Source organism: Crotalus tigris, unplaced genomic scaffold (genome assembly GCF_016545835.1).
Source record: "Crotalus tigris isolate CLP2741 ecotype Arizona unplaced genomic scaffold, ASM1654583v1 scf7180000024401.5802323, whole genome shotgun sequence".
Classification (NCBI taxonomy): Eukaryota; Metazoa; Chordata; class Lepidosauria; order Squamata; family Viperidae; genus Crotalus; species Crotalus tigris.
This window is the reverse complement of record NW_024100569.1, coordinates 1,380,835-1,396,656: the sequence shown is the minus strand read 5'-3', so window position 1 is coordinate 1,396,656 and position 15,822 is coordinate 1,380,835. Positions and strand designations below refer to the sequence as shown.

Genomic DNA, 15,822 nt, shown 5'->3' with positions numbered 1-15,822 from the left:
CACTGGGAAGATTTCTGGGAAGATATTGAGGGCAATTGCCATGATTTAACCTTTTTACATGCTTTTGGTCTGGATGATTGAGTCTACATTTACATATTACATTTCATATTGGGGAGGAACCCCTGCAAGTTAGTCCATTTCAACTACTCTCTAACTCTGTGCCTAATCAAAAAAAAAATTCATTTGACTGAAGAAGTTACTTGGATGAGTAGTGAATGTCTATTTAATAAACTTTGGTCCAATTGCCATGATTTAACCTTTTTACATACTGAGGGACATGGGATATGGTGTGATCTGACCCTAGCAGGAGTTATGGTGGACAGTTTGGAGCATCTGTGAAGAAGTGAAGGGGCTGTTTGTGTTTTCTACAGCTCTTAGGCTTGTAATGCTGCTCCAGGATGACTATAGCAAGATGGCTGCTACAGTGTAAATTCCCCTAGCTTGAAAAACTAAGTGGCCTGTTGAGTTTGTACATGTTAGGAAAATGACAGACAGACTTTTTACATGTGGGCAAGATATCTTTTGGATTTAACAGACATTTGGTTTTAACGGACACTCTTTCCCCAAATGGCCCATTAGATAGAGGTTTTGCTGTATTTGGGTTAAAGTAGTTGATCATTCTGTTGCAAAATCTATCTCTTTGTAGGATATTGCCTAAACCCATAAAGGGGGTCAAAAAAAGTATTAACTAACTAGCGGTATAATATCTTACAGAGCTACGTAATCTAAATTGAAATTGTATACAAAAAAAATAACATCACTAGTAGGATTTTGGTGCCATGCTTTTTATTTAGATGGAAGAGAAGAACTACATTGTACTAAGTAAGCAGCTATACGACAGTATTTTACAGCACAGCATCTGAAAAAGAGAATAGAGTAGCAATGCTCCAAAAAGTGGACAAGGAAGCATACAATCACTGTACAGTTCTCAACGGACGGTGCCCATTAAATTATAAATAAGCAGAAATTGGCTTTAAACAGCCAAAGAATTAAAAACATACACCAACAGTCATTTCCCCTACTGCAGGGATCCTCAACTAGCAAAGTCCTCAGCCAGCAAAGTCCACAAGTTTTAAAGTTGCCAAGGTTGAGGACCCCTGCCCTACCCCATATAGTTTCAGTAGCCATCATGACTGTCAGACTTTAAATACCTGACCCCCAAATTAGGATGTTTGGCAAATTATAAACAATAAAAACAATGCCTTTCTTATAAAGAACCAGTGCACTTGATATTATCACTAATAAAACACTGGGCTTCTTCACAAAGCCTTTTGTTTTTCCAAGCAGAATATCAAATTACATAGGTTAGTAGAAAATTTCCAACCTTAAAAATTAAAAACCAGCAGCCTCAACCCTGTAAATTACTTTCTTAGTATACTGTATAGTAAAATTTTAATCTCGGGGTCCGACTTTTATTTGTAATATTCACATCCCACCTTTAAGACATTGCACAGAATGTTTCTCTGAAATGTAGACAAAATTCATAATACATTCAATAATTTAAAATAACATCCTCTGCTGCTACATTTTAAAAATCATCCTGTTTAGATAGGTGTGCAAGAATCAGTGTAGTGTATATTTTTAAAGAACATTTCTTTCCTTAGCAAGAATACTTTAGATTAAAAGCTCTTGCACACAATTTCTTCTTTCACCGACGTTAATTATGTCCAAACTTTTCTCTCCTAACCATAGATATACTTAAACTATCTTTAAATTAGGCGTACATTTATTTGGGTTTGCAATAAAATGCCCCTCTGCCATTAGTTGGAGGATAAGCTTAGAGGGTAGAATGCATAGAACTATCTCCTATTTTACACATACATATATATGTGTGTTTGTGTGTACTCTCTTTCTATATATATACAATATGTTTACATTTGGATAAAAGATGGGTTAGATATCCCTGTCCTTACATGCAAACAGTAGGAATGAACTAACCACAAATATATTTCATTTTTTTATAGTTTTAACAAATATACATAAATATAATAACATAAATTACAGTAAAATATTGGCTGCATCTTTGAAAAAAATTGATAAACAACCCAGAAACATTGATGCTTAGGGCTGCTTAATAATTTAAAAAAAGTGTTCTCTAAATTTAGGATTTTTCATTCCTGTACATCATCTATACAAAGAACAAACTGTAGTGAAATACTAGTCTGAATCAAGCTTTTCAATGGGAGAAGTGTACAGAACGTTTACATTTTCCTTTGCAGGACATATTATAAAATTCAAGCATAAGACAGATAGTTCAATACTGTCTAAGTTTCAACACTTTTTACAATACTGAAACAGAACCAGAGCAGTAATTCAAGTCTTTTCCTGAGAATGTGGTTCTACCTAGCTCCCCTCCCACCCCAACAACAAAATTGTCTGGGGTCTGAATGTGAAAAAGCAATAGGAAAAATAAGGGTAGATTTCAAGTTCAAATGTTGCCACCTGTCAGTTAATCATAGTTCCAAACAGGAATTACTTTTCTAAAGTAATCAATGCAACACAGCCCTTCAGGTCCTAGTGATATTTTTATATTAAATTGTAGTTTGCCCTAGTTCCTTTCAGTTAGACTTAGGATGGCATAAATCTAACCAATGCAGTAAATTACTCAAATAAAATTACCTCTCTATATTGTGGAAAGAAATTTAACTTTGGTCCATATATTGGGCAACATCTTGATCATAAACTAGATACACTTTTTCTACTTCCTCCAAAAAACCCACATGAAATGTATTACTTTAACACATTTAATACTGGATTTTAAATGTCAGCAATAATTCCCAACTTATGGATCCAATTCACATATCCATGTTGGTTTGTATACAATTAGTATTATTTTATTTATGTGGAGTTTGTTTCCTTATAGGAGGGAGAATCTGTGCAAAATTACAGGATGCAATTTAAGCAGAAGCTTGGGCAGAAATTGGAGAACGGATGCCTGTTTAGAAGAACATAACGATGGAAAAAAAGTCTACCAGTGCATACGTTTTCATTTCATGCTACCCTGAATCAGTGCCATGATGAATTGTTAAATATAAGGATGATGTCTTCACAACAATAGTAGACACATTTCCCTATTAGAATTTAAGACATGCTAGCAACAATCCTGCATATGTCTTACAAGAAGCTTTTCTCCTATATGATGTGCTTCAAAAAAAAATCAGAATTAAAAAGGAGTTTAGCTAAGCTTAATTTTATTGTGAATCAGGCTTGTGCCCTTTGTTATCTGCAGGATATTAATAAAATAATAATAATAGCAACATCTGCCTATCCCAGGTCCTTGGGAAGGCCTTGATAGGTGGATAAAAATGCCAAATCCAGTCTAAACATCTGTCTGACTGTGTGACCAACCATAATAATAATAATAATGGTGTGGCATGTAAGACACATTATTCCAGTAAAGTTATAAAGAACAGAAGCAAATTCCAAAAACAAGCATTAACAGTATAAGGCAGTAAATGTAAAACTTTTAAAACTTTAGTCTCATAAGTGTGCAAACATTCAGAGCTGCAGAACCGAGAGAAAGGAACACCACATACCATGAGTAAACAACTAAAATCCCCAGATGTGAATCCATCGTTCATGATGCGCAACACCCAAGTGTCGGTTTTCTGCAAGTCTTCAACACTATGTTTACATTCCAGTTGGCAATGACAACAGAGCTTGCTCTTCAAAGGAGCCTTGTTACCAAATCGGAGTCTATTTAGTAACAGACAGCAAATAATGAAGTGCAAGTTTGCCCCAGTTGCCTAAAGCAAGAAATAACTTCCCACAGGTAGCTATGTCTTTGAAGATGAGAGCTTTTTGGGTGTTACTGGTCTCTTGCTCTGCCATAAATGGCTGTGAATGGTAATTGCATCAACGCTTGCAGAGAGTGTCTTCGCAGGTATATGGCTAAACTGCTTCCTGTCAGAATTATACTTATAGAGACTTTCAATCATTCTCTTAGTGATTGATCTGGGGCCTATCCCAGTCAGTTTATTGATCTCTTCAGTTTCAGGGCAGTATGTATATAAAGATCGGAACTGGCAGCCGGAGTCCCGGAAGAGGATTAGGAAGTTGTTGGCATCTGATTTCTCCATTTCCTTCAGGGAATAAAGAAGAAAAGAAATTTCTTATTGTGGCAAAGATAAAAATGCACTTGAATGCTTTTAAGTACAAGGAATTAATTTTTCTTGAACTCTTAGAAAAGGATTCAATGTCCAAGATGTGAATTAAAACATTTGTTGTTACTACATGAGGTTTGAGATATCAAATGCACAAATGAACTGAAAACAAATAGTTTGGAGGGGGGGGTCTCTTAAAATACAATAATAATTGATAGAATTAACTGTGAGTGATTGTTATCATTTATAAAGTAAACAAGTGATAGACATGCTTGTGTGAACAAACATGCAAAAACAGTATTTTACTAAAGGGTTTGGTTAAATAATACCATTAGTATTTCATATCATTATGTAGTCTAGTTTAGCTTTATTTTGATGGAGGATTTTTAAAGTTTATGTGTATTGTATTTGGATGTTTTATGCGTATTCTGACAAGAGACATGTGATTATAGTATTGCAATACTAAACAAAAATTAGTTATACTCTCTTTGCTTAACGCTGTACCCCCCTCAAGATTTGAGTCCGATAGCCACCCCAACTGGGAATTCTAGGTGTTAAAACTTTCGACAATTCTGGAATATTAATCAATGGCACCAAGATGGATTTACAGATAGCTCTTGATTTATGATCACAATTGGGACAGGAACATCTGTTACCAAGCAATGTGATTGGTGAATTGTGCCTGAATTTACATAAAATTTGTTAAGCAAATTGGCTTCCTCTATTGACTTTGCTGGTTGGGAGCACCCTGAAAAAATCATAAATGATGATCAAGTGACTCCAGAATACTGCAAGCAAACATGTTGGTTGCCAAATGCCTACTTTTGATCAAGTGACTACAGTGATGCTATGATGGTTGTAAATGTAAGGAGTGGCTATAAATCATTTTTTTTCAGTACTACTGTAACTCTGAAAAGTCATTAAACAAGTGGTCGTAAGTCAAGGTCTACTGCTTTATGTGAACAGACAGGTTTGGACTAGTAGTCAAGGCACCAAGCTAGGAGATTATGAGTTGTAGTCTTGCCTCAGGAATGAAAACTGGCTAGGTGACAAAGGGCCAGTCACTCTCTCTCAGCCAACCTACCTTACAGGGTTGTTGTTGTGGGGAAAATAGGATCAGGTAGTATTAGGTATGACTTCTATCTTGAGTTATTTTAAAAAATATTAAAGGTGGGATAAAATGTCTTTTAAAAATATTGAGACCATTCCTCCTCGTGTGCTTTTTCTCATGGCTGCCTTTCCATTATATGTGCTTGAAATAATAGCTTGAATTGTCTAGTTACTCCTCTAATTCAGGGGTCTCCAACCTTGACAACTTCAAGACTTTTAAGACTTCTGGGAGTTGAAGTCCACAAATCTTAAAGTTGCCAAGGTTGAGGACCCCTGCTCTAATACATATTGCAGTTCCAGCTTTAGATTCGAACTTTTTTCTTTTTGTTTCTTTGTAGGTTAGTCTTACCTCTAGTATTTTATTCTTCTGTCCTTCATTTACTTTTCCAGCCAGACAACAATAGGCAAGTGCATTTTGGATGATGTGCTTATTGGATTTTGCACTGGGTTCTTTGTAGAGCTTTGGTCCTAATTTTTAAAAGAGAGAGAGAGAGGAAGAGAACGTCAAAGAAAGTCAATATGATTTAGAAAAATAAGCCTTAAATACCATGATTATTCATTCACACATTCATTAATTCACTCATTCATTCAAATTCCATAACTGCCATCTTAGTCAAGTAATTCTGGATGGCTTACAATTTTATAAACAATTTTATAAAACAATTTTATAAAACAGATAAGACAACTAAAAACAATAAAAACACCCCAAAAAATAAATGCATAGAGCAGCCAAGATAGTTAACAAACTAACAGTAGAACCAAGAAACAGGCTCCTTAACACATTCAGAGCTCCAGGCGCTGATGAAAACCATTATTTTGCCACCAAAATGAGTGGTATGATCTAAGGCCTCTGAAAATTGTAAAAAAAGGGGGCTGGTGGGGTTTGCACATGGATTAAAGATTATGATTTGCTTACCTCTATCATCCATAGAAATGCATGATTCCCAGATAAAAGTGGAGAAACATGATTCCAATGGAAGTAATCGGTAGCCATACGGCAATATCTCTAGCATAATTTGCAGTTAAGTGGAAAGATTGGTGGAGAAGATGAAGGGAAGTGGGGGGATAACATATTCTTCTCGGTTGAAAACCAAACATGTGCTCACTTGAAGAAATGGATTAATTCAACATTTTTCCCCTTGGGATGATTTGGTTTTCCAAGGATTTTCCTTCAAACTACATCTGTAACACCAACCTGTATATTCTGTAGCAGAAGCTACTGAAGAAGTAGTTGATGCATTTTCCCAGTCTTTTTCCCCATTACGACTACCACAGCAACTTGGAGATAAGAATCCTTCCACAGACTCAGATCTAAAGTATGACAAAAACAGAAAACATACTGTGCCTATAATAATGTTTGCTATTCAATACTGAAACGAAAAACATATGTGGAAAATAGCTACATATAAGAAGATATAATATGGAAGCAAATCACCACAGATTATTTCTTCCGCGTGTCTAGAATACAGATTCTATTTAATTTTTAATTTTTATCATTCAATTGAATGCTCAAGATAATTAAATCTGAATTAAAATCTGAAAAATTTAACATTTTAACATTTAAATGTAACCTTGCATATTATTAAAATACACAAAATCTCAGTCAATAATCCAGTATTATTAGAAATTTGCTTAATTTTTATTAAAAAAAAACAGATTGTGCAGGATAGATAATTAAAGGTAGCCTATATTTTGGAATTGGGGTCAATATTTGGCATCAACATTTTATAAATCTGATTTGATGATAGCATGGATAGTAAGTTTTTCCTACTTAAATAATGAAATGTCTACAGGCAAACAATGAAGCTCAAAGACCACCAAGTACTCCATATGTTTTTGTTTTGTTTTTAGATTTTTTTCTTTTCTTTGTATAGTAAAGCAATATAACCCAGCTATTTTTACCATTTACAACACTCACATACAACTATTAAATTTATATGCCACCTGTCTCCTATTCAATTTACATGCCACCTTTTCTCCCTGGTAAGAGTGACTTTGGGTGGCTTACAGAACTTAAAAAGATAAATAGGAAAGCAATTAAAAATGTTAAAACTATGCACATTAAATTTTTAAAACTATGCAGAAAACCAGAACCAAGGCAATACATGGGACGGGGATGGTTACCCTGGACCTATATCATATAAGGCTTTAAAGGTAATAACCAGCACCTTGAATTGGACTCAGAAGCAAACTGGTAACCAATGCAACTCACACATCAACAGTGTTATACATGTCATCCTAGGGGCCGCCAGAATTATGTCCACTGCTGCATTCTATACCAGTTGTAGCTTCTGGATATTCTTCAAGGGTAGCTCCATTTGGAGCAGATTACAGTAATCCAACCAAGGGATGACTAGGGCATGAGTGACCATGCACAGGGCCTCACAATCCAGGTAAGGATGCAATTGATGCAGAACATGAAGTTGCCACTTGTTCTTTGATTGTGCTCTTGTGCACCAGATCTGTCTGGAGTAGTGCAACCCCATCCAGAGCTAAAGATGATAAACAATTGCACCCACTGCCACTCTGTCTTGCCAGGGTTCAGCTGAAGCCTGTTGTCTCCCATCCAGATCCCTACAGCCTCCAGGTATCCATAAAGGGCAGCATTTATTGCATCATGGGGGATGGAGAGGTAAAGCTGTGTATCATCAGCATACTGATGATATCTCATCCCATGGTATCAGATGATCATGCCACCGGTTCCATGTAGATGTTAAAAAGAAGTAGAGTACTGAATCCTCTGGCAACCCACAAGGGCATGCCCATGGGCTGGACCTCTCACTCCGTACCAATACCTATTGAGACTGGCCTTGGAGAAAGGAGCAGAACCAGCACAATATTAGTAGCAGGAACTTGCCTGCCTAAATGAGCTTTCCCATTCCCTCCCCTTATCTTTGTCAGAACTAGGGAGGGTTTCAATGATAAATCTACGCTGGGAAAAAAGGTGGTAACCACTGAGCCAACCAATTCTACACAACGTTACCTACAACGGATGGATAACTTGGATGATCAAGAACTAACTGTAACTGACTCAGTTCAAATATCAAAAATAACAAAGATTGACACTCAGATACAACGTTCTGGAAAATACAACAAAGCGGATAACTTATTCATAATTATAACATGGAATAAAAGTCAATACAATATTCGGATGATATTGGCAGGAAGAGAAGAAAATTTTGCTCAGTTTGAATTGGTTAGAAATTTTTGTAATCAAAGTTTGAAGTTATAATCGAAAAGTTTTATTATGGGAATTAACTTGGCATAGAAAGAAAGCTAGAGTCAGGTTTAAATGTGAGATAAAACGCTACTTGATGGGTTAAAAAGGCTTTAGAGATTTTGTCTGATTTAATAAGGAAAGAAGGATGATAATTGACTGTTATTATAGTTGATAATTATTAGGGAATAAACTTGTTTAGGGGTTAAAAAGATTTTATAGACGTAGAGTGATGAAATGATAGAACATGTTTTTAAAAATAGATATGTATATTTTGGAATTACATTATTATTTTAAATATGATAATTATTTTGAAATAGAGAGAAAATTTCTGTCTGATTTAATAATGAATGAAGGCAGGGAATTTCTTGACATTATACTTGATAAGTATTTGAAGGTGTAAACTTCATAAAAGGGCTTAAAAGATTTTTTATAGATGTAGATTGATGAAATTATAGAATATATTTTTAAAAATAGAACTGTATTTGTTGGATTTATATTGTTATTTTAAATATGAAAAAATATGTTGTAAGAACTGCATGTGATAGGGAAAAAATTAGTCTTAATGAGTGATCTAATATTAAGGATATCTGAAATCCCAATTAGATGTTTATTGAAATGTAACTGGAATATGACAATTGTAATTAGTAAAGCTTAAAACAGGATATAGATTATCATAATTGCAAGGTGATTGAGGATTTTTGTTTGATGGAACTTTATCTAAAATTGTATTAATTTTAATAAGTAATATTATTCCTTATAGAGAGGAAATTGTTTATAATTAATTTGAGCTGTATGTATATGATTTTGTTCTTGAATGATTTGACACTCTGACCACCACATTGTGTCCTAAGCTTTTGTAAAAAATGGAAAAAACCAATAAAACTTTTATATATATAAAAAAAGAACTAGGGAGGGTCTTATTTGAGACATTTACTCAAGTTACCTTCCTATCTTGGACTCGGGCCTCTTTTATCTGACTATTGTCTTGCTAGTAGCTCTTCCTTCTGTTTCTCAAGACCACTCCCTCTTCCTTCTACATGGTGCCACACATGAACAGATCCATTATTTGTACCAGTAGAACCACAGTGACTAATTTCTTGACTATATAGTAAGTAGCTGCAGAACATATTGAATAGCATTGTGCCAGGCTTTTAAAGATAATTTCTATAAAAAACAGAATTGTAAACTGAAGATTTACCTTGGTGTCCTCTTGCCTGATTGCACGCTCTCATTGTCTGCTGTGTTTAATGATGCAAGAGAAAGGCTTGATACTGAAAAATAGAAATAAAAACATTGACAGTCAGTTATAAAGTTGTATAAATATAAGAAAGTTTAAAATACCGTATATGCCGGCGTACAAGGTGACCCGGCGTATAAGATGACCCCCGTCTTTATCGCCGAGCCGCATTCCTAGAACATCATCTTATACGCCGGAAACTACCAGTATTTCCGGCGTATAAGACGACTCGGGGTATAAGACGACCCCCGTCTTTGGCGCCGATTTTAGCGCTCGCGGAAGTCGCCTTATACGCTGGCATATACGGTAAACAAGATACAGCCTGCAAACTATCCATAAGGGAAGCTAGCTTAATGTTTAATAATTACTTTCTCTGCCACCATCAGCAGAACACTGAACAACAATGGTCTGCAGGGCAAGGATGAAAGAAAAAGCCACTAGTCTCCAAAGAGAATATTGTTGATGGTCTAAAATATTTATGAAAGTCCATAAGGACAAGCCGGAAGATTATTTATTGAGGAATGTTCTCTGGATGGATGAAACCAAAATAGAACTTTTTCGCTTTAATGAATTATTGCTTGGGGATGGGGTTACTGAAAGCAAAGGCTTGCATACTTTTGTCACTCACATATACTATAAATAGCATTGGATCATTTTCATCAGTAAATAAATCAATATGTGTAGTAGTGTAGTCATTTGTTTAATAGGGTTCTCTTTACCTAGAACATATTTGGAAACAGATTATGTTTTAGGTCATACTTGTACAGAAATATTAAAAATACAAAGAGTTTAACTACTACAGTAATTTTAACTGTTGTCCACAAAAAAGGAAACAACCCACCCCAAAGCATTTAAGCCCCACAAAAGTAAAAAAAAAAAAAAAAAAAGTGCAATAGGGTTTAAGAGGGATTATATTCCCTGGATTAATAGATCCTAGAAAATTATATGCTCTTGCTTTGTGCAGGGGCACAAACATGTCTTCTTCTGGAAGCAGTTATTACCTGGAGGACCTTTGATTGGTGTTTTAGGTGACTCAATGTGATCCCTATGAATGGATTTTGGACGGGCCTTCTTTTGTTTGGAAAAATGATGGCGATGCTTTAAGACAAGGTCCATGTCTTCCATTAGTTTCAGTTGCTTTCGCCTCATATATTCCTGCTTAATAAAGTCTCGCCGTGCTCTTTCGTCTTCCTTCTTCTGACGTTCTTCCTCAGACTTCCTCCTTGAAATTACAATATCATGGTTATAAAACCATATTTTATAAAACACACTGCTGATGACCACAAGTGATGCATAATATACCAGGCCACATTTAATTTTCAAGTGTGGGTATAAATTTAGCTTACATTATGTGTTTAATTTAAGGTCTGTGTGAACATTCACACTCATATACTGGACCAGCACCATTACATTTAAATACATACTAGACCAAGAGTCCCCAACCCCCGGTCTGTGGACTGGTACCGGGGCCACAGCATGCCAGCAACTGGGCTGCACAAACAAGCAAAGCCTCATCCATGAGATGCAGGCACCACACAAAACCACGCACTCTCCGGTCCATGGAAAAACCTCTCTCCGTGGAACTGGTCCCTGGTGCCCAAAAGGTTGGGGACCTCTGTACTAGACAACTCATGACCTACTGAATTCTCCATTCAAGACATATTTTCCTTACCAGATTCCTCAATGCCTTCAACAGTGACAGAATTTCTAACATTCTGCCTTCACTGGAAAAAATGGGATATACATTCAGAGATTTATCAACCTTGAAAATAGCTCATGTTGCACAGGCAAATATCAGCACAGCAAATGTTTTATGACATTTTGTATTATGTCATTAACTGTTTTATGATAATTTTTGTGTTATAAATCCTTTATAAAATTTGCTAGATTTTCAATTCCACAAGAGTCATGGGTTTCAGATTTTGGATGCATTCTGTAAATTGGCTCATTTGAAGTATCTTGGCTCAAAAATTGTTGCATTGTGATGTATTGTTTCACCCACTTAAAGGTTACAGGAACAATAGTTTTAATAGTATATAGATTCAGACAGTCCCTTAAGAGCCAATTTTTATAAATGTTGTGACATAAATCACCAAATACCTTTGAGAATCGTATTTATTTTGTATAAGAGTTCTGTTTGAAGAGAAATGAGTTATTTAAAAAAAAGTGAAATTGGGTATAAAATACATCTTGGAATACTGAATTTTCCATTTGGAAGCATATGATTATTTTGCAGAGACATTGGATAAAAAACATCCTGGCATGCAGAAGAACAGAAAATGGTGTGGGGTAGCCATCTCAAATTTGGTGCCTTCTAGCTGGTTATGCTGACTGGGTTTATGAGAACTGAAGGGCAGTATATCTTAAATTCATTAGATTTATGATGATTTCCCTATTACTTTAAGTAATTTCAGCTTGAGGAAAGTGGGATAATTAGTTGGTAAACTAAACTAGAGAGTACTATGGGTTATTTGTTTGTTTGTTTAAGAAAAATGAGAGTTTGTGAAATAAATTGGTTAAATATATATGGAAATAATAAATGAATATGTTTCTTGTGCAGAATTTGACAAAATAAATCCATGGGCCAAGGTTAGAAATAAAGAACCCATGGCTTCTTTTGGTGTGCACAATTTTGGGGCTTTCATCCTTCATTTTGTTCCTCTTTTGCATCCTTGAGATTGTGTCTTTGACACTGAAATAATCTCTTTTTGATTTTTAAACATTAATAGCTCCCCATAATATCTGAACCTGGAATCTTTGATTGATCAAAACTATTATTAATACAGAATTATGCTAAGCACAAGGTTGAAGGCAAAAGGAGAATGGGACAGCAGAGTATGAGATGCTTAAACAGTGTTGTTGATACAATGAAAATGAATTTGGGCAAACACCAAGAGACAGTGGAGGATAGGGAAGTCTGTTGTGCTATAGTCCAAGGGGTCATGAAGAGTCAGTCATGACTTAGCGACTGAACAACAAGAAGTTTAAAAATGACGCAGAAGATGTGCTTTACAATAAGATCACTATTAATTAAAGAAGACTGTCTCCTTTTCAGGCATCTATGAAGCAGATTAGGAAGAGATATTGATGCTTTTGAACTTTGATGTTGGAAATACCATGGCAGCCAAGAACCAATGTACCATAAAACAAATCAATCCAGAGTTCTCACTTGAGGCATAAATGACCAGGCTCAAAAGAACTTAATACATTATATGAAGACGTACTTCTCTAGAGGTGGCTCTAATGCCAGGATAGGAGGAAGAAAAGAGAAGAAGAGAGCGACCAGCAACTACTGTAGATGGATTGACTCAATTACATAGTGATAGGTGAGCCATTAGACCTTGTAAGGTGTAGATCATCATGGAGAACACCTATTTGTTAGTGAGCAGTCACTAACAGTCAAGAACTTAATGACACATAATCAATCAATGTAAGCTTAAGGAATCAACTTTAATAAGTTAATGCAAATCTTAGCATGGAAACCTGAAAAAAATGACCTGATTTAATGAATAGCAGAGATATGCTATGATTATATTAGTTCAAAGTCCAATCACTTCTGAATAATTTTCTAAGCATGCACAGTCTTAGTGAGAATAAACCAGAATAAAATGTTTGCTTCAGATCCTAATTTGTTGAACAACTGCAATTCAAAACATTCAAAGTTGTCTGGTTGCTGACTTATGTGGCTAGTGCTACCAAATTTCTACTCACATTTAAAAACAATAAAGAAATAATATGGAACATTCAATCTTGAGTTTAATGTGCTCTGATGATGAGGCAAATTTGCCCTATATCTTTAAACCTGTCCATTATTTAAAAACTGTCACCATGCTGAGGGTGTAGTTCCAACCTTATTTAATCATAAGTACTTGAATAAACATATACAATATATTAATATTAATCACTATATCACTCATGTTTAGTCACAGTATCTTTTCTTTTATATCTTGATATACAATAAATTGAATCTTACAAAAATATAAAGTCTCTGTAAAAACTGACTTCCTCATAAGTAAATCATGTGACATTTTACTTGATTAATGAGGTTAATCATGAAGGCGTTGATTTTAATAGACAAACCTTTAAAAAAGCAACTTTTTTTCAGAACTATTAGTGTATACATTTAATCTTACTTTGTTTCTTCTTTCTTATGCTCCATCTCTGCTTCCAATTGCTGCTTTCGAAGTAAAGTTTCTCTTTCTCTCCTCAATCGCTTCTCCAATAACGCTGCCCGTTTCACAGCCATGTCATTTTCTGGTTTTTGATCATCCTAGCAACAATAAATAACATGTTAAAATTATCATTTAGGCTTTAGTTACTGTGTAATCCAGAGAGGGCAACATATTGATCTCATATAATTCCCATACCACTTCCCCAATTGTGCTAGAAAATTTGAAATGAAAACTGCTCTGTTCCTATCTTGTTTTGCCCACAAAAACTTCAAAATAAGATGTGCTGTGCAGTGTGCTGCAGCTGCCAAAAAAGCCAACACAGTGCTAGGCTGCTGTCAAGAGCCGAGGTGGCACAGCAGTTAGAGTGCAGTACTGCAGGCCACTTTAGCTGATTGTGTTCAGCAGGTCAGCGGTTCAAATCTCACCGGCTCAAGGTTGACTCAGCCTTCCATCCTTCCGGGTAGGTAAAATGAGGACCCAGATTGTTGGGGGCAATGTAAATATATATATACATTGCTTACTGGTGTACACCGCTTAGAGAGTGCTTGCACTTAAAAGCGGTATATAAGTCTCATAAAATAAATAAATAAATAAATAAGGCTGCTAACATCGGATGATTTTGCTTGACAATATATGAAGAAGCAAACATGTTTTATTTAGCCTGTTAGAAGAAAGGGGGGAAAGTATGTACTGGGGGATAGTTAGCCATAACAATATTTCAGTACAGTATTTCCAAGGTCAGTTGTAACCAGAGGAGTTACGGGAGGAAAAGTTCACACTTCAAACTAATTGGAGAACATGATTGATGACTTTTAAATGAAGGAGTGGGTTTTGCTTTGTTACGGGTGATTGGGGGAGGGAGAATTCAGTTTTTGGCTTCATTATGTACGTGCCGAAGCTATGTAGCAATAAAAGGATTCTTTAAGGTAACCAAGGCCTCAAAGTTCTTTGAAAAGCTTCTTCTTTCAGAATCATGACAGCTGCATTAATAGAGGGATAGAATCAAGATCACGTGAAGTGTTAATACCACTTTACAATGCCTTGGTAAGACCACACTTGGAATACTGCATCCAGTTTTGGTCACCACGAAGTAAAAAAGATGTTGAGACTCTAGAAAGAGTACAAAGAAGAGCAATAAAGATGGTTAGGGGACTGGAGGCTAAAACATATAAGAAACGGTTGCTGGAATAGGGTATGTCTAGTCTAATAAAGAGAAGGACGAGGGGATGATAGCAGTGTTCCAATATCTCAGGGGCTGCCACAAAGAAGAGGGAGTCAAGCTATTCTCCAAAGCACCTAAAGGCAGGACAAGAAGCAACGGATGGAAACTAATCAAGGAGAGAAGCAATCTAAAACTAAGAAGACATTTCCTGACAGTGAGAACAATTAATCAGTGGAACAATCTACATCCAGAAGTTGTGAATGCTCCAACCCTGGAAGTTTTTAAAAAGACACTGGACAGCCATTTGTCTGAAATGGTATAGGGTTTCCTGCCTGAGCGGGGGGTTGGATTAGATGACCTCCAAGGTGCCTTCCAACTTTATTATTATCATTATCATCATTATTATTATTCGTGTAAAATATAATGCTTTTTTCTTCTTGCCCCTTTAAAACTTGTTATTCTCTGGAAAGGTGTCCATGATCTTAAGTACAGTTCCACATAATCAATATCAGGAGGCAATATTAGTATGAATACAGCTGGAAAACCTAACCATCAGAGAAACAAAATCACTGTTAGATTAGAACTAATCTATTCTAAAATTCTTGTTTTCCCTAAACATCCTAAATATAATATGTTGTTTGAAAAACTACTGTAAAGAACAATACAGGTAGTCCTTGACTTACATCATTTATTTAGTGATTATTTGAAGTTACAATTGCACTGAAAAAAGTGACCGTTATGACCATTTTTCACACTTATGCCTGTTGTAGCATCCCCATAGTCACCTGATCAAAATTCAAGTGATTGGCAACTGGCAT

At 35.6% G+C, this 15,822-nt stretch overlaps 1 protein-coding gene across 2 annotated transcripts in view; it reads right to left on the bottom strand.

The window, feature by feature from the left end:
• Positions 1 to 769: 769 nt before the first annotated feature.
• CAMSAP2 (calmodulin regulated spectrin associated protein family member 2) overlaps positions 770 to 15,822 on the bottom strand; it is a 75,868-nt gene continuing 60,815 nt past the window's right edge. For both annotated transcript variants that reach the window (XM_039329535.1, XM_039329536.1), the window contains 6 exons: positions 13,804 to 13,940; positions 10,672 to 10,892; positions 9,632 to 9,704; positions 6,409 to 6,524; positions 5,563 to 5,681; positions 770 to 4,082 (listed from right to left, as the gene is read on the bottom strand). In XM_039329535.1, the coding sequence (XP_039185469.1) occupies positions 3,777 to 4,082; positions 5,563 to 5,681; positions 6,409 to 6,524; positions 9,632 to 9,704; positions 10,672 to 10,892; positions 13,804 to 13,940 (972 nt within the window). In that variant the 3' untranslated portion in view covers positions 770 to 3,776. The remainder of the gene's footprint in view (positions 4,083 to 5,562; positions 5,682 to 6,408; positions 6,525 to 9,631; positions 9,705 to 10,671; positions 10,893 to 13,803; positions 13,941 to 15,822) is intronic.